This window comes from Diabrotica undecimpunctata, chromosome 8, assembly GCF_040954645.1.
Source record: "Diabrotica undecimpunctata isolate CICGRU chromosome 8, icDiaUnde3, whole genome shotgun sequence".
Taxonomy (NCBI): Eukaryota; Metazoa; Arthropoda; class Insecta; order Coleoptera; family Chrysomelidae; genus Diabrotica; species Diabrotica undecimpunctata.
This window is the reverse complement of record NC_092810.1, coordinates 91,355,622-91,380,085: the sequence shown is the minus strand read 5'-3', so window position 1 is coordinate 91,380,085 and position 24,464 is coordinate 91,355,622. Positions and strand designations below refer to the sequence as shown.

Sequence of the window (24,464 nt, the reverse complement as noted above, 5' to 3'; positions counted from 1 at the left end):
TCAAATTTTTCCGTTGCGCTCGATACACTTAAGAATAGATTTGAAAACAAATGTTTAATAATTAACACTTATTTAAAACAACTTTTGAACGTTCCTTCATTAACAAAAAATACTGCTCAAAACTTGCGAGAATTCTTAACTCACATAAAAAAGAATTTAAGTGCGCTAAATAATTTAAATATCTCCGACAATCTTGCAGATTTAATTTTAATTCATATATTTACACAAAAATTAGATTTTAATATGAAACGATCCTTTGAATCCGAAAGAGATTTCAACGAACTTCCTACAATAGATGAGTTTTTGAATTTTATTGAAAAAAAATGTAAGATATTGGAAAATTTGATCTTTGAAGAGAAAACAGTTTATAAATCAAAACCGTCTCTTCATATTTCTATAAATAATAGAGATACATCTTTTAAATGTTTCGTATGCAATTCTAACTCACATAAAGTATACTCTTGCCAACAATTTTTAAATTTGTCCGCTCAAGAGCGTATGCAAAAAGTAAAAAACAAAGGTTTTTGTCTCAATTGCCTTGCTAGTGGTCATATGTCTAATTATTGTTCCTCATCTTCGAATTGCAAAACCTGCAATAAGAGACATCACTATTTGCTTCACATTTCGCACCCGTCGGAAAATATTTCACGGCAAAGTTCGTATAGATCGAATTATGAAAGTCAACCCGCCCAAAATCAATTTGTTCGGAATTCACGTCATCAACGTCCAAATCAGCATTCGTCTCAATTCACTTCGGAGAATATTCATGCAAATTCGCAGAACAACTCTGTTCCAAATGCAATTCCGCAAGGTTCACCAGATACGCAAAATCTTCCAGGGCCGAGCAATATTTCGTCCCACTCTGTATATTCGAACAATCGAACAATCTGCAAATTTTACTCGCAACTGCTTTGGTAACTGTTTACGATGTTGAAAACAATCCCATCTCTGTTCGTTGTTTAACAGACTCCGGTAGCCAAGTTTCGTTCATAACAGACAGGTTAGCCAAAAGAATTTGTTATTCACCCTATACAAGAACTCTTCAAATATCAGGTATAGCTCAAACTTCTTCTGTTTCAAACAAGATGGTTGACCTTAAAATCTATTCAAACACATATCCTGGTAAAAACTTTAATCTGTCCTGTGCTGTCCTTGAAAGCATTACGTGCCAGCATCCACAAGTCGCGCTGGATTTAAATTTATTAAAAATACCAAAAAATATAAAACTTGCAGACCCACATTTCTGTACCCCGTCGGACGTAGACATGCTTTTAGGAGCTGATGTTTATTTTGACCTAGTTACTTACGGCTTAATAAAATTAGGCCCCAACCTTCCAATTATTCAAAACACTCATTTGGGTTATATTGTAGGTGGAAATATCCCATACTCTCGTTATACAATGTTAGGATCAAACGCGACTCCTTCAACGAATAATGCACACTCACATTATTCAAATATTTCGTTACACGTACAAACTGCTGATCTTGATTCTCTTTTAAAGAATTTTTGGGAAATAGAAGAGACTAAACCACTCACTTCTATTCATGTAAAAACATTAACTTCCTCAGAACAGCGAGCTGAGGACATATTCAAATCTTCACTAACAATTCTTCCTAGTGGCAGATTTCAAGTAGACCTACCTCTGAAGACTCCTAATGAATATCAAAAATTAGGTGAATCATTTCATTTGGCAAAAAGACGTTTTTTCAATCTTGAAAAACGGCTTAACAAATCAGACGAGTTACGGCATCTGTACACAGAATTCATATCAGAATATGTTTCTTTAGGGCATTGTAAATACGTTCCCCTTTCTAAGCTTAATGAATCGTCCGAACATAAGTTTTTTCTCCCACATCATTGTGTTTTCAAGCATGATAGCTTAACTACTCGACTCAGGATTGTATTTGATGGATCAATGAAATCAACCTCAAATGTGTCTCTCAACGATATTATGCTCAAAGGTTATACTGTACAACCTGATTTGTTTGAAATTCTAATTCGCTTTAGACTTTACAAATATACTCTTATCGCCGACATCGAAAAGATGTTTAGGCAAATAAGAATTAACCCAAAACAGACATTTCTACTAAACATTCTGTGGCGCAATTCCCCGCAAGAAGAATTAAAATGTCTAGAACTTCAGACCGTGACCTACGGCACAAACATAGCTAGTTTTTTAAGTACTAGGTGTCTTAAAGAGTTGGCAGTTCGAAATAAAGAAAAATACCCATTAGCTGCTGATGCTCTAGAAAATTCTTGTTATGTAGATGATATTTTACATGGTGCAAATGATATCGAGACTTTGTACAAGACTTATAAGCAACTTTCTACGAGTCTAAATTCCGCTGGGATACCACTCCATAAATGGAGTTCTAATTCTTCCGAGTTTCTCGACTCTATTTCCTCTGAATCTCAAAAATCTAATTATGTAATAAAACCCGACAATTCGTCAAATAAAGTTCTTGGAATATGTTGGAATTCTCAGTCTGACATGTTCTCTATCTCTCTTCCTGACATTTCTAGTGAACCAAAATACACAAAAAGAGAAGTTCTATCAATTATCTCTTCTATTTTTGATCCTCTTGGTCTAATAAACCCGATTACTGTATCTGCCAAGTTGTTAATGCAAAAAATTTGGATATGTAACTTAAATTGGGATGACAAACTCACAGGAGAAATTTCATCAGAATGGTTGAATTTTCTAGCTCACATTCCTGATCTTGCAAAACTCCCAATCTCTAGACCTCTGCTCAATCCGCTCAATATTTCTCGAATTGAAATCCATGGTTTCTACGATGCAAGTATGAAGGCATATGGCGCTTGTATTTATTTACGGGTTTTACATGAAAATGGAATCGTTTCATGCAACTTAATTACTTCAAAGAGTCGTGTAGCTCCGCTAAAAACCATTTCCCTACCCAGACTTGAATTATTAGGGGCTGTTTTGCTTTCTACCCTGATTTCAAATATCTTTCTTATTATTTCACCAAAGGTTTCTTCCATAGCTTCGGTTAGGCTCTGGACAGACTCCCAAATTGTACTTGCATGGATAAATTCTCACCCTTCTCGTTGGTCAATCTTCGTAGCAAACCGTATAACTCAAATACAGGAGTTAACGCGAACTTATTTATGGAGTCACGTAAGTTCTAAAGATAACCCAGCAGATATTCTGTCTCGCGGTACCACACCGGCCCTGCTGGTAGACAATACATTATGGTGGCATGGGCCCCATTTTCTAATGAACGCAACCACTAAATTTAATGAATTTGTTCCAAATATTGATATAACAGATATCCCTGAAATAAAAGCCACTTTACACGCTGTAAATAATTCGAAACCTACTCTATATACAACTTTTTGTAAATTCTCATCTTTCACTCGGTTACAAAGAGTAATTGCATATTGCAATAGGTATATTTACAATCTTAAAAATAAAGAAAACAAAAGAAATGGTGTACTTTCGGCTTCCGAATTAATAGAAGCCGAGCAGAGAATAGTTAAAATCATTCAACTAACATTCTTTCAATCAGAATTTAAAGACTTAAAGCATCAAAAAACAATAAAAAATAAGGCTATCTTAAAATTGAATCCATTTATAGACGCATCTGATTTAATAAGAGTTGGTGGACGACTTCGCAATGCAAATGTTTCGTATAATCAAAAATTTCCACTTCTTCTTCCTACAAAATGCCAGGTAGTTAGATCGTTACTTGAAAGAGAACACATTCGCCTATTGCACACAGGCCCTCAAAATACATTGTCAAATATTAGACTCACTTATTGGCCTCTTGATGGACTGAGAGAAATCAAGAGGATCATCTACAAATGTAAGAACTGTTACAGATTTAACGCAAGACCAGCTCATCAAATAATGGCCGATCTACCCAAAGAACGGTTTCAGGTCTCTCGACCATTCACAAATGTCGGCATCGACTACGGGGGCCCATTTCAAATAAAATCTTCAAAACTGCGACGTGCTCCCATTTGTAAGGCTTATATAGCAGTATTCGTATGCCTCGTCACTAAGACAGTCCATATAGAGCTAGTGTCCAGTCTTAGCACCGAAGCATTCCTACTAACGTTAAAAAGATTCATTTCACGCAGAGGTATTCCTAAAACCATTTATTCGGACAATGCGTCCAACTTTCTTGGAGCTCGTAATCAGTTAAAAGAGCTTTATGACTTTTTTATGGGAACGGATGTTCTACCTACCATAAAAGAATTCGCAGCCTCAACATTAATTAACTGGAAGTTCATTGCACCTCGATCTCCACATCAGGGTGGAATTTGGGAAGCAGCTATAAAGAGCTGCAAGTATCATTTAGTAAGGATGATGGGCAATAATATTTTTACATTTGAGGAATTAACCACTATTTTGGCTCCAATAGAAGCTGTTTTAAATTCACGACCCCTCTGTCCATTGTCAGACAGTCCAAATGATTTTTCTTTTCTAACCCCCGCTCATTTTCTCATTGGAAGCAGCATGACTTCCTATCCAGAAAAAGATATCTCGACAAAATCCGAAAATAGTTTATCACTGTGGCAGAAATGCAGCAAAATTCAGCAGCATTTCTGGAAATGTTGGTCTAGGGATTATTTAAATCGCCTCCAAAATAAGCCCAAATGGTTTCTGCCCCAAGAAAACATTAAAGTCGATGATCTTGTACTCCTAATCGATGATAACGCTCCTCCTCTAAAATGGCCACTGGCAAGAGTAATCGAAACACTGCCAAGTAAAGACGGCAGGGTTAGAACTGCAAAACTAAGAACTAAAGACGGAATATTTATAAGATCTGTTGTTAAAGTATGTCCTTTACCCCATACTCATTTAGATGTAGGTCACATCAACGGGGGGACTATGTTGCGTAACAACAATACTTAATATTTTTAGTCTATTTTTGTATCATATTATTTAGTTTATTTTTGTATCATACTGTATATTAGTTTAGATATATAAAATTTCTTTGTACTAACTAATAATCTGTAAAGCGCCGTTATCTTGCATTTAAATAACTTTCTACACAAGTTTCTAAAACCTTCATAGAATCGTAACAATGAAAGGATTAGTATTTTCCAAATTACCCTTTGACGCATTCCAAAATTCCGCAAGTTGAGACAAATACCCTTATTCAGGTAGTTTTTATCAATGATTTGAAAGTTAAAGGTATTTGAAAAATAAACATATCTTTTAATACGTCGAGGGGTCAGGGGGGAGATTTCGGAATGTTTGTGATTGAGGGGCGAGAGTGGACATCAGTATCAGTTCAAATTCCAGCACTGAAGGAGCGTCAGGCTCTACTCGCCCTAGCGGCATATTAGTATTTTAAACCAGTCGGTATATTAATAAGTTCGTGTCAATATTGTATCACTGACAAGTGTGTATCATATGCAAGTTATCGGCGTTTAAAATACATTGTATTTGTTTAAATATATTTGTTCAAACGTTCTTTTCGAATCTTCATTTTTCCCAGTTTTCTGGGTGGTCCTTCAAAGAAATATATATATATAAAGTGAACCTATTTCCCTAAGGAAAAACCTTGTTTCCCAAGCGAAAAACCAGCGAACTATTACTGGTGCGTGAAACAAAGCCATCAGGACAAAGGTGTAAGGACAAACACCTACATCTTCGCTCACCACATACCCATTTCTCTCTAACGTGCATTTTTCTCATTGCTTCCCATAGTTGTTTGCTGGGCACGCTATCGTATGCTTTCTTTAAATTTATACAGGTCGTATGTGTTTCAATATTTTTCTCTTTGTTGATTTCTATCACCTATCTCATGATGAATATATTATCGAAACACGATCTGACTTTTCGGAATCCGGCTTGTTCTTCATTATAATATCCCATGTGTTGTTCTATTTTTTCTTTTAAGAATGTGGAAAAGATACTTGTTACTAAAGGCAATGTAGTTCCATTTTTATGTTCTCTGGTTCATGTGCTTTGTTGTTTTTGGTTTTCTTTAGTGATTTAGTTATATCTTGTAATGCAGGCGCATAATAATTCTTAGTTGTGATATTTATGCGTCAAATCACTAAATACCTTTTGATAAGCATAATTAATTATTTATTCGTATAAGAACAGCTCAAAGATAGTAATGTAATACTACAACATGCTTTCTTACCGCTGCTAAATGTTTTATTTGATTTTATTTGATGTCAGCATTAGTGAACTTCCAAACCTAAATATAAAAAAACCATTTAAGGTTTGTTAAACTAAGTATTGAAAAAGTACCTGTACAGTCATTTGAAAATGATCTTTTTTTTCAACCAATAGGATTGTTTAAAAACTACTTGAACGACCTGGCTCATCTTTTGCAAATATAGTAACTGCATAAAAACTCATAGTGTGAGTTGTGGTTTTGAATGTTGTTATTATTAATTTTAATAATTATAAAGAATTGAGAAAAATGTTTTTTTTTGGGTTTAATTTGCAATAACTTTTTCGTTTACACATTTTTAAACTAGAAATCCTCATTCTTTTAAGAGCTAGTATTTTCAAGAAAGTCTTGTGATGATCGTTTTCATCTAGAATGTAGTTTTTTCTAGTTTTTTCAAAATATTGAAATGAATGGAAAAAGTCGCTTTTTCTGTTTAAATTTTAATAAAAAACAATAAAGCAATAAAAATTTTGATACCCATAAAAGAGTAGGCCGTTTCTATTAATTTTCCTCAGATATTCTATATATTCTTATAGTTAAAAATAACGCCCAGTAATTTTACGAATGTTCAAGTGCTTTTTAGGCTTTATGTCCTGGGGTAAGTTATAAAAACCATGGAAGAACATAGTTTCAATAAAAAAATCTTATTTTTCTTTGTCTGTAACTAATAAATGATTTCATCAAATTATCACTTACGTAAACATAAATTCACACAACACACTATCTGTATTTACATCTCTATTTTAAAGTTTTCCTTCTAATATTTAAAGTTTAGATTTAAAATATTAAAATAACTAAAGAACAGTGAGAAAAGACACATTTTAACAACATTATATTTTTGCTTAGTATGCTAAAATATTTTGTTTCCACAAAAACTTTGTTTTACTCTGTTTAAAATACTTGATAAAATATGTTAGAAAGTCTAAACAAGCGTATAATATATTTTAATATGTTTGTACAACAAAAAATTTTTGTTTGAGCTCGAAATTGAATCCTCTGCATAAATGTATGAGAATTCTTAACAGTTTTATTGAAAATAAAAGAATATTTTATGATATGCATACGGTATGTATTGTATTGTATATAAGATATTGATGCTTGACGGTTTTAATTTTTTAAACTTCTCGTGTGAGTTTCTATATTTAAGTTAAAGTTTCTATATTTTGTATAAATTTAATTATTCGAAAATTTTTATACTATACTGACCGGCACATAGAAATTATATTAAATTAACAATGTGTAAATGAAGCAATGAACCAGATGACAGGCTAGGCTGTCATTTTTGCATGCATTATAACATATAAACGTAGTCGATATACTTGAAGAGCTAGAGATAATCCAACATATATAGTAAAAAATCAGATAGACTGTATTTTTATAAACAAAAGATTCAGGAACTTCATAAACTTACAACGTATTCTGAAGCAAAAATTAAGTCTGACAACTCTTTAATCGCAGACGCAAGAATCAGGCGAAACCAGATAGAGAAGAGGCATCAGAAGAAGAAAAACTAACAAATAGACAAAAGAAACAACAATGGATGACGGAAGAAATACTAGACCTTATGAAACAACGAAGAAACTGCAAGAACAAAGCAGAAGAATACAGATGAAAACAAAAGTAATAAAAAAGAATTGCGTGTGGCTAAAGGAAAGTGGATGGTAAATTGGTTCTGAAAGTTGAGGGTCCTAGCAACAAAGTTGGCAATCTCCATCATTTTGACTATTGAGTAAAACGCAAAACAATGATATGCCTTTATTTTAGGTGATATGGAACCAAATATAGTTTCATTTATAAGACTTGTGAAGACACTTTACCTAAATTATTAACAGTTTTTTTTTTTAATTGAAAAAAAAATGGAGAATACCGGTTTTGATACTAAAAGGTGTATATTGCCGGTTTTGATACTAAAATTCGGCAAGAAAATAATAAAAGGTTTTGATGTTACCTTGGAGAGTTTTACAGATAATTTTATTTTTGACAGCTCATAAAAATAAAACAGCAACATTTTGTTTTCAAAATTATGTAATTTAAGAACCAAAATATTATATATTTTATTAAAATAGAAGGAAGTTCTTCAAAAAACTCATAAGTTGCTTCCTCTATTTCTTCAGTATCTGGAACTGCATCAGCACTTCCTTCCTGAACTGCTAGCTGCTCTAGTTGATTATTATTGAAGATAATATCTTCAAAAAACTTGAGTTCATCCATAGTTCTCCAAGTATTTCCAAAGTGCTTGGTGAGAAGCTTATCAACATCTTTAAGCTTAAGTGAATTTACTTTTTGCAGAACACTTTCTATAATTACGGGGTGAATCATATAGACCGTCAACCTTTATTTAAAACACTTTTTTTTTGCAAATTTTTTCTGTAATTAATTTCTTCTCTAATTTTTAATATTTCCAGTCTTGCATTTTCTTGGGAAAAACCGCTTTGTATTTTCAAAAGAAAAATGCCATGTACTAGTGGGTCTAAAAACACTTGAGATTGTTTCTTTCCTATTAAACACTTTGCAATTTTGCCCTAAGTGAGTAACTATAGCTTTTTTGAAAACAATTCAAAATGCGTTTTTGGGCGCGATATAACTTCCAGTTTTTTAATATCTTTCTAGATATTACCAAATACCCTACCAGCTAACAAGAAAGAATGGCCTACCACCGGAAAAATTACCTCGATAGTTTGTACATGTTTTGGTGCTCTTGATGAAAGCCATTTGCAACACATTCCAATTAGCGCAGTGTTCTTATTTTGGCCACTGCAGCCATCTATCATTAGCCTGATGCTGGTTACAATGGAAAATCAATTTTATTAAGCCTGTCAAAAACGGCGGAAGAAATTTCGTTGAAACCTTTTCCGAATGCGTCCTCTGTCCAATAATACGAAAATACATTTTTTGAACAAGCTTTGATTGAGAGGTTCCCTGGACTATGGTAAAATTATACAAATACACTTGCCTAGAGTAGTAGGCACTAAGGTTGGGGACCTTAGGAAGTAGAAGGTTTTTTTGACAATTGAAAGTTAGTGTTATTAACTCATCTCGTGACTCTTTAAGTAACTCAAAAAATGCATTAGCTATTAGCTTATGAATTTTTCTTTCAACAATCAATTTTTTCTTCTCTTCTTCATCTATAGATCTTTTAATTTTTTTGCAAACTCAATGCATAGGGAACACACACACACACACACACACACACACACACACACACACACACACACACACACACACACACAATTTGATGTAACTAATTCAATTTTGGTAAAAAGTGGAGATTGCCGACTTTGTTACTAGGACCCTCAGTTATTCATTTCTACAAGAAATAACAGAAAAACTAATATACATTTTTTTGCCCTTATTTTGTAATACCTCTGCTATGTCGCTGTTCTACTCTTTTATTGGCCTGCCTCATCTGTTTTTCTCTATTGGTGTGGTATAATTTAGTGTTTAGTTTTATTGTTGTGACAGTGTTCTTAGTGTTGTGATAATTGTTTTGTTATTCTAATTGCAAATTCTATGCGAATAAAAGCCTAATTCTGCAAAAAGGTATTTTACTACAATTTTATTCGCACAAATATACAATGAAGAAGTACTTTAGACCAGATCACCTAGAAGCTGATCCAAATTCTCAAAATGTCGCCAAAGAATTCAAACATTGGTATGAAACATTCAAGAATTTTTTGAAAAGGAATGAATCTAAAGACAAGTCATTAAAAGATAAAGACAAGTACATGGACAGATTCGAACGTAGATATAAGGATCGAATCATTTTATAATGCCCCTTTGTCCGCTTCTTCTTGATCGACGATGGTAAATAAAATAAAACGTTGAAGCTGTGGAGTAAAATTATGGTTTTATTAACAGCTTCTAATAATTACACTAAAGATGATGGTTAGGTAACTTACTACAATAGACAGCACTCGAATAAGCTCAAATCCCCAATTTATAATCTCAAAAATAATGTATACCTCAGCACAGAGGTTATTGCTTCTATCATACTAACAAACTTACAATAATGAACTATAAGCTTGCAATACAATTTAATCTAGGCCGTAATTGCAACAATTAGGAAGTTCAATTGGAAAATATATTATTCGGCAATTTATTACGTTGTAGGTAAATGAACTAATTATTAAAATATTACACGATATGTTTTCACAATGTTTCAATTATACGCGGTGAAACTATAAAATATTAAGAAGTTAAGAATAATGTGAGATTACAAATTAAGGGATTAATTTGTGATTGAACATACATGCTTTTAATAAATTTCGTTACGCATACAGTCTATGATTACATAAGCGAAGATGCATTTCTACTATCAAAATTTTAGAAGAATTGTATGTTAAATCTAAAAACGAGATTTACGCGAGACATATATTTTAGCTACAAGAAAACAATAAATAAACGAATCTATAGATCAATATATACAACAGTTAAACCTTTTGACTAAAAATTGTAATTTTAAAGCAGTTTTCTCCTTTTATTACTGGTCTCATTCAATCTTATAAACGTTAAGGATTACTTGAGTTTAGTTCTTGGACTTTGGATGACGCATTATCCAAATCTAGATATTTAGAAGATACAACAAAAAATCTTTAAAACCAATCTGATACGTATCAAAATTTAGAACAAACTACTTCAGCTTCTGTTCAAACAAAACCTGATCAGACTTGTTATTTTTGTAGACATACAAAACATCCCCGATCTTTATGTCCAGCAAGAACTGCGACTTGCCAAAATTGTCATCAAATTGGACATTGGGCTAAAATGCGAATGTAATCAAAGAAAACTCAAACGAAATGAACTTCTACTTCTACAATTGGAATCGCTTCTTCAATTAAAACACCTCAATCGCTTACAAAATTTATAGCCAAAAAAACCAAATTAATGCCAAAGCCTTAATAGACACTGGAAGCTCACAAGCTAGAATTCCTTCTAGAATATGAATTAGCTATTAAAAATAAGCTTAGAATGTTTTTAACTCAAGAGAAAGTGTCTATGGTATCTATGTCATACTCAACATATATTCAAGGCTAGTGTTTAATAAATATTCAGACTAATAACAAAAATATGATCAAACAAAACGGTCAAAGTAGAACTCATGATAATAATCAAGGAGGATCGTGGTAGATATTGTAATTAGTATAGATTACTGTTCTTTCTTCTTTTAGTACTCTGCCCGATTATCGAATGTTGGCGATCATATTGGCAATAATAAATTTGTTCACGGCAACTCGAAACAGATTATCAGATATTTCTTAATACCACTCTCAGAGATTTCCGAGCCAGGATGTTCTTCTTCGGTCTGGGCCTCTTACAAGGTGTAGAAGGTTATCCCTCTCTGGATGTCTCATTACATGTCTGAAATATTGTCACTTTCGAATTTTTTACTATATAGATTACTTGTTCTAAATGTGCCTATCTTTTAGAGATGTTGGCGACCACATTGACCCATTTTATTTGATTTACAGCAGCTCAAAATAGATCAGTTAGGGTACTTAGATCCCACAAATTGAAAAACGCTGTTGCCCATGTCTTGAAAATAGAAGATAAAATGTGAAAGTTGGATATGATAACAGAAAATGTTATTGAACCTATAATAGTAAGGGTCTACGAGTTAGAAGGCTCAATGGATTCCCAGGATTTCGATTATTTATAAACCAAGCTTCTTCTTCTTCTTTTTATGTAGACATGACTTTGTCTGTTTTTCAACGTGCCTTCAGTAAGTTGTCGTTCTATCGTTTTCGTGGTCTTCTTCTTATTGGGGAACCGTCTCTTACTTTACCTTTACTACTCTATTAGTTGTCAATCGGCTTGTATAATAATCGTTCCATTCTACTTTTCTATTTCTTACCCAGTTCTTGATGTTCTCTACCTTGCATCTACGTCGTATATATGTACTTCTAGCTCTGTCCCATAGTGTCTTACTATCAATTTTTTAAAGTGTTTTTATCTCTGCTGTTTCTAACATCCTTTTTGTCCTCTCTGTGTCAGGTCGTGTTTCTGCTTTTCATTTATTTCCCGATATTTTTATTTCTCCATATTTATATTTTTTCATTCAGACAGCCTGCGGCTCCGTTTGCTCTATTCACTTGATCTTCCAATTCAGTTTCGAGCTTTCCGTAGCTAGATAATGTGATGCCTAGATATTTAAACTCCATCACTTGTTCTATTATCTTCCAGTTTCAATTTACATTTTAGTAAATTTGCTGTTGTAACCATGCATTTGGTCTTTTTTGGGGAAATTATCATCAATTATCGTCTGCATAGCAGATAATTTTAAGTTGTTAATCTCCCATTTGATATCCACTTTTAGTTCTTAATTTTTTTATTATTTCATCCATAAACCAAGCTGTAAGTAAAAAATATAATGTGGTAAATATAATAGTTGTATCGTTGTAATATATTTTTTATGTAAAACGTTAAAAATGGTACCTAGGTACGATATAGATAATTTTACATCATCGAATATAAAGGAATTTTCATTGTTAGATTAGCTATCCAACTATTTATTAATCTTTCTAAAATACATAAAGGACTTATTTATGCATAAAATAAAATCGTGGGACAGATAGCCAAGGGGGCCAGACTTCCCTGCAACTGATCTATGGATCTGTGGTTCAAACCCTTTTTTTTGGGAGGTGGAGAATCTTCAAAAGACCTCTGGGTAGGTGTCCCAAGTGTGTTGGATTTAGTCGACTACGTCTCATCGTACTTAGCGAGCATTACCATCTGACCCGTCATCTTTACACATAACTCCCATCTGTGGCTCCCCGTCTGCGCTCCGTGATTGCCATAGCAACCCAGTCGTGCCACCCCACTCACGTCTACACCGGACTTGGTTTGTAAGGTAACCATCCTTGTGCAGGAGCGATGGGCAGGAAGAAGCGACCGCGCCGTTATCTCAACCATCTTGAACTTAAGGAGAAAGATCAGACAAAAGGTACAAGCAACTCTAGACATTTATATTTCACCCTCAGGGGTGGTCCCTTTATTTCTCCATCTACACCAGCCCATTACTAAGTAATAGGCTGCTCCAAAAGGAGACACGCACCGTACACAAATCAAAACAAAACAACACGTATGTAAATTGATTTCTGTAATGTAGTCAAGTTCTTTGAGAATTCATTTAAGATTTCGGCGTCAGTAGTGGAAGCTGAATAGTTGCTCACCCCACTGACGCCGACATATACGACACATTAAAATAAACAGTTCACCTTTGTTGCGGTCTCCTCTCTTTCTCTTCCTTGTGTTTTATGGTTTCTGTCACAAAACCAATGATCAAGTCAAAGATTCTTTTGAATTCAATTGCTTTATTCATTAGTCCATGTGGCTCGCCTAGAGTTGACCCTAGGCCCAGCTGCAGCAACGTTCGCCCCACATTGTATGCAGAGCATACGAAAACCACATGATGCGCGTCATCCACCACTTCACACTCGAGACACATAAGACTGGAACGATCTATGCCCCTTTATAAATTGGGTGAAGTAGTAGTTGACACGTCTATGTTTACACTCATACCACCTTACTAAATCTGAGATAAGGGTCCTCGTCGATGCAACCCTGTCTGTTTCCCTTGACCATTGGTCCTGCCAGATCTCCAAACTCCTTTTTCGTTCTTGTGTTCCTGAACCTAAAGCTCCGTTGCCCCTTTGGTGCATCCAAACCCTTTTATTAGTCAGGATATGTACCGGTGCAGCACCGGCCAATTCTTGTAAGGCAATGGTTGATACGGTCCTGTACGCGCTGCATACCTTGATCAATGGTTTCCTCTGCATCCTAAGAAGCATGTCTTTATATTTCGCTTTGTTGAGGATCTCATACCACACTGGGGCTCCATATAGTAAGATGAACATGATTGATTGTAGGATAATGATCTTTTATGTGACCCAGGGCCTCCTATATTCGGAGTTATTACCATTATCTTATTAAGAGTTAAGGTCCTTTCTTCCGCCTTCCGACATGCTTCTTGTATGTGGTGTCTGAATGCATGTTGTCGTCTAGTATGATTCCCAAGTATTTTACGGTCTTCTGGGATCTTAGGTCGGAGCTTCTGAACCGAAAATTTACGTTTTTTCTATCCCGTGGTCCCCTCAAGATGATTACTTCTGTCTTTTTTACTGCAAGTTTAAGGTCATTTCTCTCTATCCATCTCGCAGTTTTTTTATTGCTTAATTTGCTTTGTTTATAATACCCCAATTCATATCATGTATAAGTAGGGCTAGGTCATCTGCGTATGCAATAGCCCTTACTCCTTGTGTTCTGTTTACTTCCAGTAATCCGTTGTATAAAATATTTCATAGTGTGGGTCCCAGGACTGACCCTTGGGGTACTCCAGCAGTCATTTTCATCTTATTTTTCTTCGATATGCATACGCTTCTTTGCAATAAGTAGTCCTTTATTATATTGGACACATATTCCGGGATCCCAAGTTCGACAATCTTGTCTACGATAAGACCCAAGTTCGCTGAATTGAAGGCGTTTTTGACGTCCAATAAAACAAGTACCACCCATTTCTTTTTGCTTGTTTTCACCGTGTTTCTTATCCAGATCGTGGCGTCGACTGCTGATTGACCTTTTCTGAATCCATATTGTTGGTTGAATAGAGCTCTTTTATCTGCCAACACGCCTTCTAGCCTCTTCTTGAGAAGATTCTCATAGAACTTGCCAAAGCAGTCCAGAAGGCATATTGGCCTATAAGAGGATGCTGAATCGGAGGTTCTCCCAGGCTTTAGGAGCAAAATCAGATTTGCTTCCTTTAGTTCTCTGGGAAACTCTAGCTTCCGCAGTGGATCGTTATATATTTTTCTGGTCAAACCTAGTTTCTCTGTTGTTGCTATCTTCAGTGCCTCCGGTGGCAGTCCATCGGGGCCGGGAGCTCTCCCTGTCTTGATTTATTGACCAGCGGTCTTTATTTCTTCTTCTGTGAATTCCTCCACCACCGCAGTAGAGACCTTCAAGAAGGTTTGTTCCTCCTTGGTGGGAAAGAGGAGCTCCGTCGATTCTCGCCGCTGGTCCTCGTCTAACTTGTATGGAGCAATCATCTTTAGTGACTTTAAACCGTGGCCTGAAAACAAAAAGGCTAACGTAATAGCGTAAAGTCTAAATAGGCTGCTACTTAGAATGCGCTGGTGTATCGAATAATCTATGAATGAGCAGTACGACAAGAGGTATGGGTTAACAACTCGGTGTTATTGTGATTAAAAAAAAAACGTTGTGTACCTATTTTCATTTTTTAAAATAAGTATCTCAAATAAATTTAAATTTCGATGTAGACAATACTTTTAAGATACCTTCATGAATCACCACTGATAACGAGTCAATGATTAACATTTCTAATAAATTGTGCTTACCAAATTATAATTTGCTAAAACGTGTCGGTGAAAATATCTGTTGTTACAGCTGACTCATTATAAAGGAACGCATGTTACCCATTAAAATGTACAGAGGGCTATCAAATTGTTGGGAATCGATATAATTTTTACCTTCTTATTAATAAACGGCGTATTTTATTTGCCCATCATACAATTAGTATATCTTGTTACATTTATGCGTCACCTTCCCAGAGTATTATTCGATATAGCTGTTTTTTCCATATCGGGACCATTAATGAAGAAATAAATTTAGAAATCTCCCAAAAATTTGAAGATTTACGGATTGAAGGTTTGAAAAGACGACATTAATAGTTCTGGCATTATCAAGTACTGAAAAGCTAAAAATATTTTTCATGCGCCAAACCAGACTTTGCTTGGTGAAAATGTAAATAAAAACTTTTAACTTCAAAATTAATAAATGTGCTAAATAGTTACACTTTTATCTTGCTCTTACTTAAACTGTGAAAAGAAAAATTCTCTGGGTATTGAAAAAGCAAAAATCTGCAACATTTACGACAGATATGATAACTTTTTGGTTTAAATATTTTACGTTACATACGAAAAATTTCAAACTATTTGAGGATAACTGGATCAAGGTGTAGTAAAAATTTTTAAAATAAACTATAAACAAAAAATGTGATACGGCGAATACCAGATCTAATTTAGCAAAAACAGTGAATAACAGTTTTCTCGACTACTATGGTACAGATATTTGCAGTATAAAGAAATGTTTTAAAATAAATTATAAACAAATAATGTAATAGTATAACGGCTTATACTCCAGTTGTCAGAGACGAAAGTGCCACTGAATCTCTAAAAATCATATGAACAAGCTGAATTTTGCCAAGAACATTAATTTTGGGACTCCAAAAAAGATGCAAAAATGTTTACCAATTTTACCCCCGGGCTTCCTCCTAAAACCCCCCTCGCAGGGGGATAAAAACGCAAAAAATCGATTTACCAAGAATCTGCATGCCGTAGAAAAAAATGTTTCAAATAAAAAATGTAGCTGAGATAATTTTAAATAAAAATGTTTATAAACATTTTTTATGTAGAACGAACCGTTCTCTTAGAAACAACGCTGGAAGCGACCGTCGATTTTACATGTCAGTTACGCGCGCGAAATCAATGTTCAATAAAATTTGTATCAGGTCGGCGGTAAAAATTCGATATCTTTTGATTCAGTTGACTTCGACAAAAATCAATATATGTTTTAAAGGTAAAGATTTCAGCTTTCGTATGCAGTTTTTGTATTTTGCCGCAAATAAAGCCAGATTTTATACAGGTGTTGCGCGATTTTTGCCATTTTTTATGATTCTTACTAGATCAATACAATTTATCCCTTTCATTGACTGGCCAGTTTTGAGTTTTTGGCCAAGTGTGCGTTCATAACGAGGTGCCGACCCTCGATCGGACCACAGGATGGTATTATATTATCATCGCCACGTAAAATAAATGCATTATTTTAAATGCGAGCGTTCACAGTCAGTGCTATACTCTAGGCGAGGATACCATGCCATGATCTCCGTAATGAACGCACCCTAAAGCCTAACCTTTAAAACCTACAGCATGAAATTTTAGTTTTAAGTTTTGCCAACAAATGTAAGGCATTTGAAATATGTTTAAAAATCGTTGGATTTAAACTTTCACACAACAAACAATCTAAAACATTTAAACCTTTCTTTTCAATTACACTAGTAGGTTTTTCAAAAGACCAAAACTTCTGCAATAATCTACACCCAAAACTGTGTTCTTAAATGCATTTTCCGTGAACGTCTGATTGTTTGTAATGTAAGACATTAAATTCTACGTTTATTATTACTATTTCAAATGCCTCACATTTGCTAACACAAATCAAAATTAAAATTTCATGTCATAGGCTTTTAAGGTTGCTCTCTAAATATGAAACTTTTATTACAACTTGTCAATGAAAGTGATCAATTTTATTGATCCCACGAGAATCGTAAAAAATTGCAAAAATCGCGCCACGTAAATTTATTTAACACTTTTATAAAAACTGAGTTCTTTCTTCACAAAATACAAAAACTGTATACGAAAGCTGCGCTCTTTTCCTTTCAAACACATCTTGAATTTTGTCGATAGGACATTTGGATCAAAAGATATCGAATTTTTACCGTCCAGCTGATACAAATTTTATTGAACTTTGATTTCGCTTGCGTAACTGACATTCAAAATCGGCGGTCGCTTCAAACGCTCTTTCTAAGAGAACGGTTCATTCTACATAAAAAATTCTTATCAACATTTTGTTATAAAATTATATCAGCTACATTTTTTATTTGAAACATTTTTTCTACAGTGTACACATTCTTGGTAAATCGATTTTTTGCGTTTTTACCCCCCTTATTTTGGGGTCCCAAAATTAATATTCTTTGCAAAATTCAGCTTGATCGTATGATTTTTAGGGGTCAACTCTCTGACGACTGGACTATTTTGCTAATAACTAATTTAATTTACCAAAAAACAGTAAAAGTTGCAGTTTTTTCGACTAGTATGATATAAATAATTTCAGCACAAAGAAATATCTAAACTGTGACTGTGACTATAAAAAACTGTTCAACAAACTGGATTTGTAGAAACGGTTTTTAAAGATGATATTTTATTTGGTCAATTAAAAGTCAAAAACCTCTTAATCAATTAAAAAATCATGATGGAAAAACCAGATTTTAATTTCAATTTTAATTGCAGAAACGCAATACTGACTAACAAAGTGAACATTTTCTGAATTTTGTATAAACGTTGAGTTCTATGATTTTTAAAACGATGCTTTCTTTATATCTCTCGTTCGTGGAGTTGAAGAATTGTTGATCAATTTGTCGTTGTAGAAACGTTAAAAAGATATGTATATATAGAACCTCTTAAACCGTCAAAGCAAGCTCTCTAATTTTGCAGATACATTGACATCCATACTTCAAAGAGTGCCCTGTATTGACATAGGCTCATTACGGCGTTTATTAGGCTTGAACTGGCAGAAAGTTGGATAAACACAAAGTCGGAATTGCTGCCTTGTACTCGAGTTTTATAAGTACGCTTTTCTGACTTTGTTTAACGAAATTCTCTGTGGTTACATATTTAATTAGCTGGGATATAATTAGATACACAGGTCTAATTAGAAGTTGCGATGAAGAGGCATATTCTGTAATGGCAGACACTTACCAGAGGATTCATTATGATGCATCCCAAGTTATTTTTTAGCTATTGTTCCAATTAGTAAGAGAGTCCAATTATTTCGGATTGTCAGTCTTGTTAGCGAGGGGTTTCTAACAATGAGACGGGGTAAAATTAGTGGCGAAACAGAGATAGATAGCGGCTCGATAGAAAGAGAGCGACTGTTTCTTTTGTTCGGCTCATTAGGTAAATATACGGGGGTTTAATTTCAGTTGGCTGGTGTTAACCACAAGTTCTGACAAAATATAAGTGAAATCTATTCACCGCCTTTTATTATTTGGTTACAATTATATCTTTAAATTTAAAAATATAAAAAACTACAAGTATTTTGAAAATATCGTATAATAGGTTAATACTAAATAAACACATTTTAGGTTGAATTTGATTAAAATATTAGCCATATTGGGCTGTTGTGTTGGCTAAAAGTCTACAAGATAATAAATTGGCATTAAAAATTACTCCCATATTGAATACTTAAAATTTATATAAACATATTTGGCCACTGGGTAAATTTTGAGGTTTTTTCAAAACTTTCTACTTTAAGCCACGATATAATTCTAGCATCGCGGTCGTAAAACAAGCCCATATATATATATATATATATATATATATATATATATATATATATATATATATATATATAATATAGAAACTAGTAGACCATTCGAGACAAACAAACAAATAAAATGGCACAAAAATAGATACCGAAAGCTGCAAATAAAAAAAAACTCAACAAGAAAGAAAGAAGATTATTAAGGAAAAACCAGTTCAGAAATTAAATCGTAAAATAAAAAGATGTAACTTAGATTTTGTAGCGTTACAAGAAACTGATCTGAATGGGAATGCTTCGAAATTGGAAAACTATATTCCGTTTACCGGCAGTGGAAACAGCAGAAGATAGGGGTAGCATTTCTGGTGAATAAAAAAACATTGGATACAAGATTTTTAAACAATATCATATAGATTATGTAACACAAAAAGAAAAAGTAATATACAAGTAATTAAAATAGCAAATGTCCATGCCCCGATGGATAAAAAGAAAGATGGGTGAAGGATGCGTACTATAAGGAAGTAAAGAATATATTGGGCAAAATTTCAAGTAAAGAGCTCGTAAGATACCAATACAAAAATAGAGAAAGGAATCTATAAAAGATTATAGGAACTTAAAGTAAACATGAAATAAGCATCGGGGAGAGGAGGAAATGGACACCTAAAAGAACCGAAACGATACTTTTACTAAAAAAGTTATGGTTAACTTAACAAATACCACAAGATTGGAAAATAGTCCAGTCGTCAGACATTTAACCTCTAAAAATTATACAAACCAGCTAAATTTTGCTGAGAATGTCAATTTTCGAACAATAAAAAAAAACGGGAAAAATCGATCTACCAAAAATCTGTACGCAGTAGAAAAAAATATTTCAAATAAAAATGTAGCTGAGATAATTCTAAACAAAAATATTAATTAGCACTTTTTGTGTAGAATGAACTGTTCGCTCAGAAACAACGCTTCATACGACCGGCGATTTTGAATGTCAGTTACATGCTCGTTATCAATTTTAAATAAAATTGTATACACTCGACGGTAAAAATTCGATATCTTTTAAATAGAGTGTCCTATCGACCCAAGTCAAAATGCGTTTTAAAGGTGAAGAGAGCAGCTTTCGTGTGCAATTTTTGTATTTGTTGCAAATGAAGTCAGTTTTTATAAAGGTGTTAAATAAGTAAACGTTGAGCGATTTTTGCCATTTTTACGATTCTCATGACATCAATAAAACTTATTACTTTCATTGACCGGTCGTAATAGAATTTGCATTGTTAAAGCCTAATCTTTTAAACTTATAACATAAAATTTCAATTTTGAGTTTTGGAAACAAAACAAAACAAAAACGCAGAATTTAAACGTTTAAAGTACAAAGATAACTCGTCACGTGAAATGCCTCCACGAAGGCGGTATTAAGTGGAATTTGTAGCTTAAGTTATTTATTTTCGAAAAACGTACTTGTGCAATCAAAAAATTTTAAACGTTTTAGATCGTCTGTAATATAAAAGTTTAAATTCAGCGTTTTTAGGCATATTTCAAATTCTTCATATTTATTGCCAAAACTAAAACCGAAACTTAATGCTATAGGCAGAAGATATGATATGATAGGATAGGATAATGATAGGAAGAAGAAAGAGAGGCAGACCCCGAAGATCTTTCAGAGATGAGGTGGACGAAGCAATGAGTAGAAGAAACCTACAGGAAGGGGACTGGCTAAACAGGAAAAATTGTAGAAAACGGTTGAGTGAAAGAATACAGTGAAAACTGTGGAAATCCTTGTATATATATATATATATATATATATATATATATACAATTTGATCAAAAGATATCGAATTTTTACCGTCAAGTTGAAACAAATTTTATTTAAAATTGATTTCACGCGCCTAACTGATATTCAAAATCACCGGTCGCTTCAAGCGTTGTTTCTAAGAGAACAGTTCATTCTACGCAAAAAGTGCTATTAAATATTTTTGTTTAAAATGATTACAGCTACATTTGTTATTTGAAACATTTTTTTCTACGACTCACAGATTTTTGATTAATCGGTTTATTTCGTTTTCTCCCTGTACGAGGGGACTTTTTAGGAGAAAGCCGAGGGGGGCTAAAAGTGGTAAACTTTTTTTGCATCTTTTTGGGGTCTTAAAACTAATACACGCAAAATTTAGCTTGTTCGTATGATTTTTAGAGGTTCAGTGGTATTTTAGTCTCTGAGGACTGGAGTAAAATGGCAATAGTATTATTAATACATAAAACAGGTGACAAGATGGATTGTAAGCACTATAGAGGAATTGCATTTAACAACATTATCTTAAGTTCTAGCTACGTTACTGAGAAGACTGTATCATATTTTTTGAAAGAGTACTGAGAGGTTACCAAGGAGTGCTTAGAAAAAATGGTAGAAATACTAATCAGATATTACACCAATATAGAATTATTAAAAATTTGTTATTTTTAGATTTTAAAGCAGCTATAATATAAACTGGTACAAGTTAATAACTGTTTTTGGGATATCAATATTTCAGCAAAATATATTCAGGACCGACCTCAACGCTCGAGGGACGTGTCAGTGCCATTATACACTTGTTTTATAGATTAGGAAAGACTTTGGATCGTGTCCAATACGTAAAACTTCTGGATATTCTTAAAGAGGTTAATTGCCAACTTGTTCTGGAAACTGACTACTAATAATAAAGGTTAATAACTAGTTATTTAAAGACTTAAAAATTATATGAGGTATTCTTTAGGCTGCATACTACCTGAGGTGTTATTTAACTACGCTGTTATTAACAAAATAATATAGAATGCACTCTCTAACGGTAAAGAAAGCTAGTCATAAATGGTATAAAAATAAACAACTTAAGGTATCCCGACGATACCGTTGTAGTTGCAGGCGCTCTGAAAGGTTTACAAGAGTTGCTCTATCAAGTTGCATCCAAAAGTTCCGATTGTGAGTTTAACCTGAATGTAAGGAAAACAAAGTAGTGGGTCGTCGGAAAAATAAAAATATCAGAGGATATTTTAATTCAATGGCAAAGTAAAATAGGCTCAATACTACAAATACCTAGGCTGCCAGCTTGTTGAAAACTGGAATAATATTCAAGAGGTTCGTGCCAAAATCGAACAGGCGAGGACATCGTTTATCAAAATGAAACCAGTTTTGTGTGGTTGCGAGCTTAGCATTATACTACGAACTCGAATTCCTGTTTCTTACTAGGTATTCAATTTGTATTATGGCAATGTAGGCTTAAGGAAGCTTAGACTCTTACTAGCGCCGTGTGTAAACAAACTGGTAGCCTATGAGATGTGGTGCTACTGTAGGATTCTTATACTGTCATGGATTGATAGAGTGCGTAACGAATAAGTCCTTCTAAGATGGAATAAGACACATAAAGTTTTAAATTTCTTATATAGAGTTGAATACGGCAGAATATGTGAATCTTTTGAAGTAGCGAGAGGTTTAAAAGTAGGGGATTACTCATCCAAAATACTTTCCAATTTTTAATAAGAAAAAATCATAAAAGAAAGCGGCATAAACAGAAGTGGGTTACTAATAACCAGAAGGCACCATTGTTTAGCATATGCAGATCATGTAGGGGCAAACAGGAACAAAAGCGTTTTATGTTTTTAGTCAAAAGAACTAATTTTGTTGAATTACGAAAATTTTTATTCATAAATGGTTAAAGGAATCGGGTTTTTAACACTCCTGAAAATATTGGTTTTTGATACTTAGCCCTCTGTTTCAGTCTACTCTTTAATGACGTGAAAAAGACTTATTAATAAAAATCTTATACACTATACCATTATGTACCTCTGAAAAAATTTAAACCCACCTCTGTCTGTATTATGGGTTGAAACACTAATAATTAAAATGAAGTGATTAAAAATGAGTGGAAAACATATCAGAGCTAAATATACACATAATCATAATACAAACTAATTTGTTAGAGTACATTTTTCAGTAGAATTAATGCTTTCCATCTCGCTCTTACCATTTAATTTCATCTCATATAAACTAATAATTTAGCTCTCTCTACCTAACATTAAAACCATTCTAAATTAATTAAAGCGAATGATATATGGGCTTTAATATTAAGATGATGAGAAAACAGATATTTTTATTTTATTACTTTGAACGAAAAATACATAATAGGCCAGTAATTGAGTGAAATTTATAATAGATGTAAAAAAAGGTACTTACCGATAGAGAATGCTACTAAAAGTGTGTCTGCAACAATAAAGATATATTAATGGCTATTTAAAAGAGAAGCACATTATATATGTTTACTTTATTTTTGAAGTTATACTTCTATACGCGCGCTCCACGTTGTGTTGTGTACAAAATGTTCCTTTTGTAAATATATTTAATATTATATATATTATATATTATATATATATATATATATATATATATATATATATATATATATATATATATATACATATAATATTATATATAATAAAATATTTATTAATATTATTATTTATGTGATATGTTTTGTATAATTTATTAAATGTTCATAATTATATTAGTCTTTTGTATTTCAAAATAATAATCTCAATAAATCACTGTATGACCCAGAACTGTCAATTTTGAAATAAGTTTGTGTCATGTCCTCGGTAGTATAGTAGTCACTATCCCCGCCTGTCACGCGGGAGACCGGGGTTCGATTCCCAGTCGGGGAGGACTTTTTTATTAATATTATTACATATTGCATTTTAATTTGTATTGTATTATTATATTGAATTATGTTGCACTGTATTGTAGTGTATTTTTTATGTATATTATTGTTCTGAAGCTATTTTCTTGTGGCATTTTAAATTAATTACTATTTAAATGGGAATAAGCCACAATTAAAGGTTAAAATACGTTTATTTTGACGTTTCAATTTCCACTTCGGAAATCGTTCTCAAAATACAAACATTAGTAAATTATGTTTATAAATTTATATTTATATTTATAAATTTACTAATGTTTGTATTTTGAGAACGATTTCCGAAGTGAAAATTGCAACGTCAAATATTCCCATTTAAATAGTAATTAATGTATATTATTGTCATTTTTAAATACTTATGAATATTGCATTTTAATTTGTATTGTATTATTATATTGAATTATGTTGCAGTGTATTGTATTGTATTTTTATATTTATAACAAAATAAACAATAAATTTTATTGCAGAGTATGTGTAAAAAAACTT

General features: G+C 33.1%; 2 protein-coding genes across 2 annotated transcripts in view; one reads left to right on the top strand and one right to left on the bottom strand.

Moving 5' to 3' along the window:
• LOC140447769 (LIM domain only protein 3) overlaps window positions 1-24,464 on the bottom strand; it is a 1,475,576-nt gene that overhangs the window by 926,246 nt on the left and 524,866 nt on the right. Inside the window, exon 3 of the mRNA XM_072540623.1 lies at window positions 23,465-23,491. The gene's annotated coding sequence lies outside the window, so the exon portion shown is untranslated. The remainder of the gene's footprint in view (window positions 1-23,464; window positions 23,492-24,464) is intronic.
• On the top strand, window positions 1,266-4,883 carry LOC140448997 (uncharacterized). Its single transcript, XM_072542136.1, has one exon. It carries the CDS (start codon window positions 1,266-1,268, stop codon window positions 4,881-4,883), a length of 3,618 nt encoding a protein of 1,205 aa, XP_072398237.1.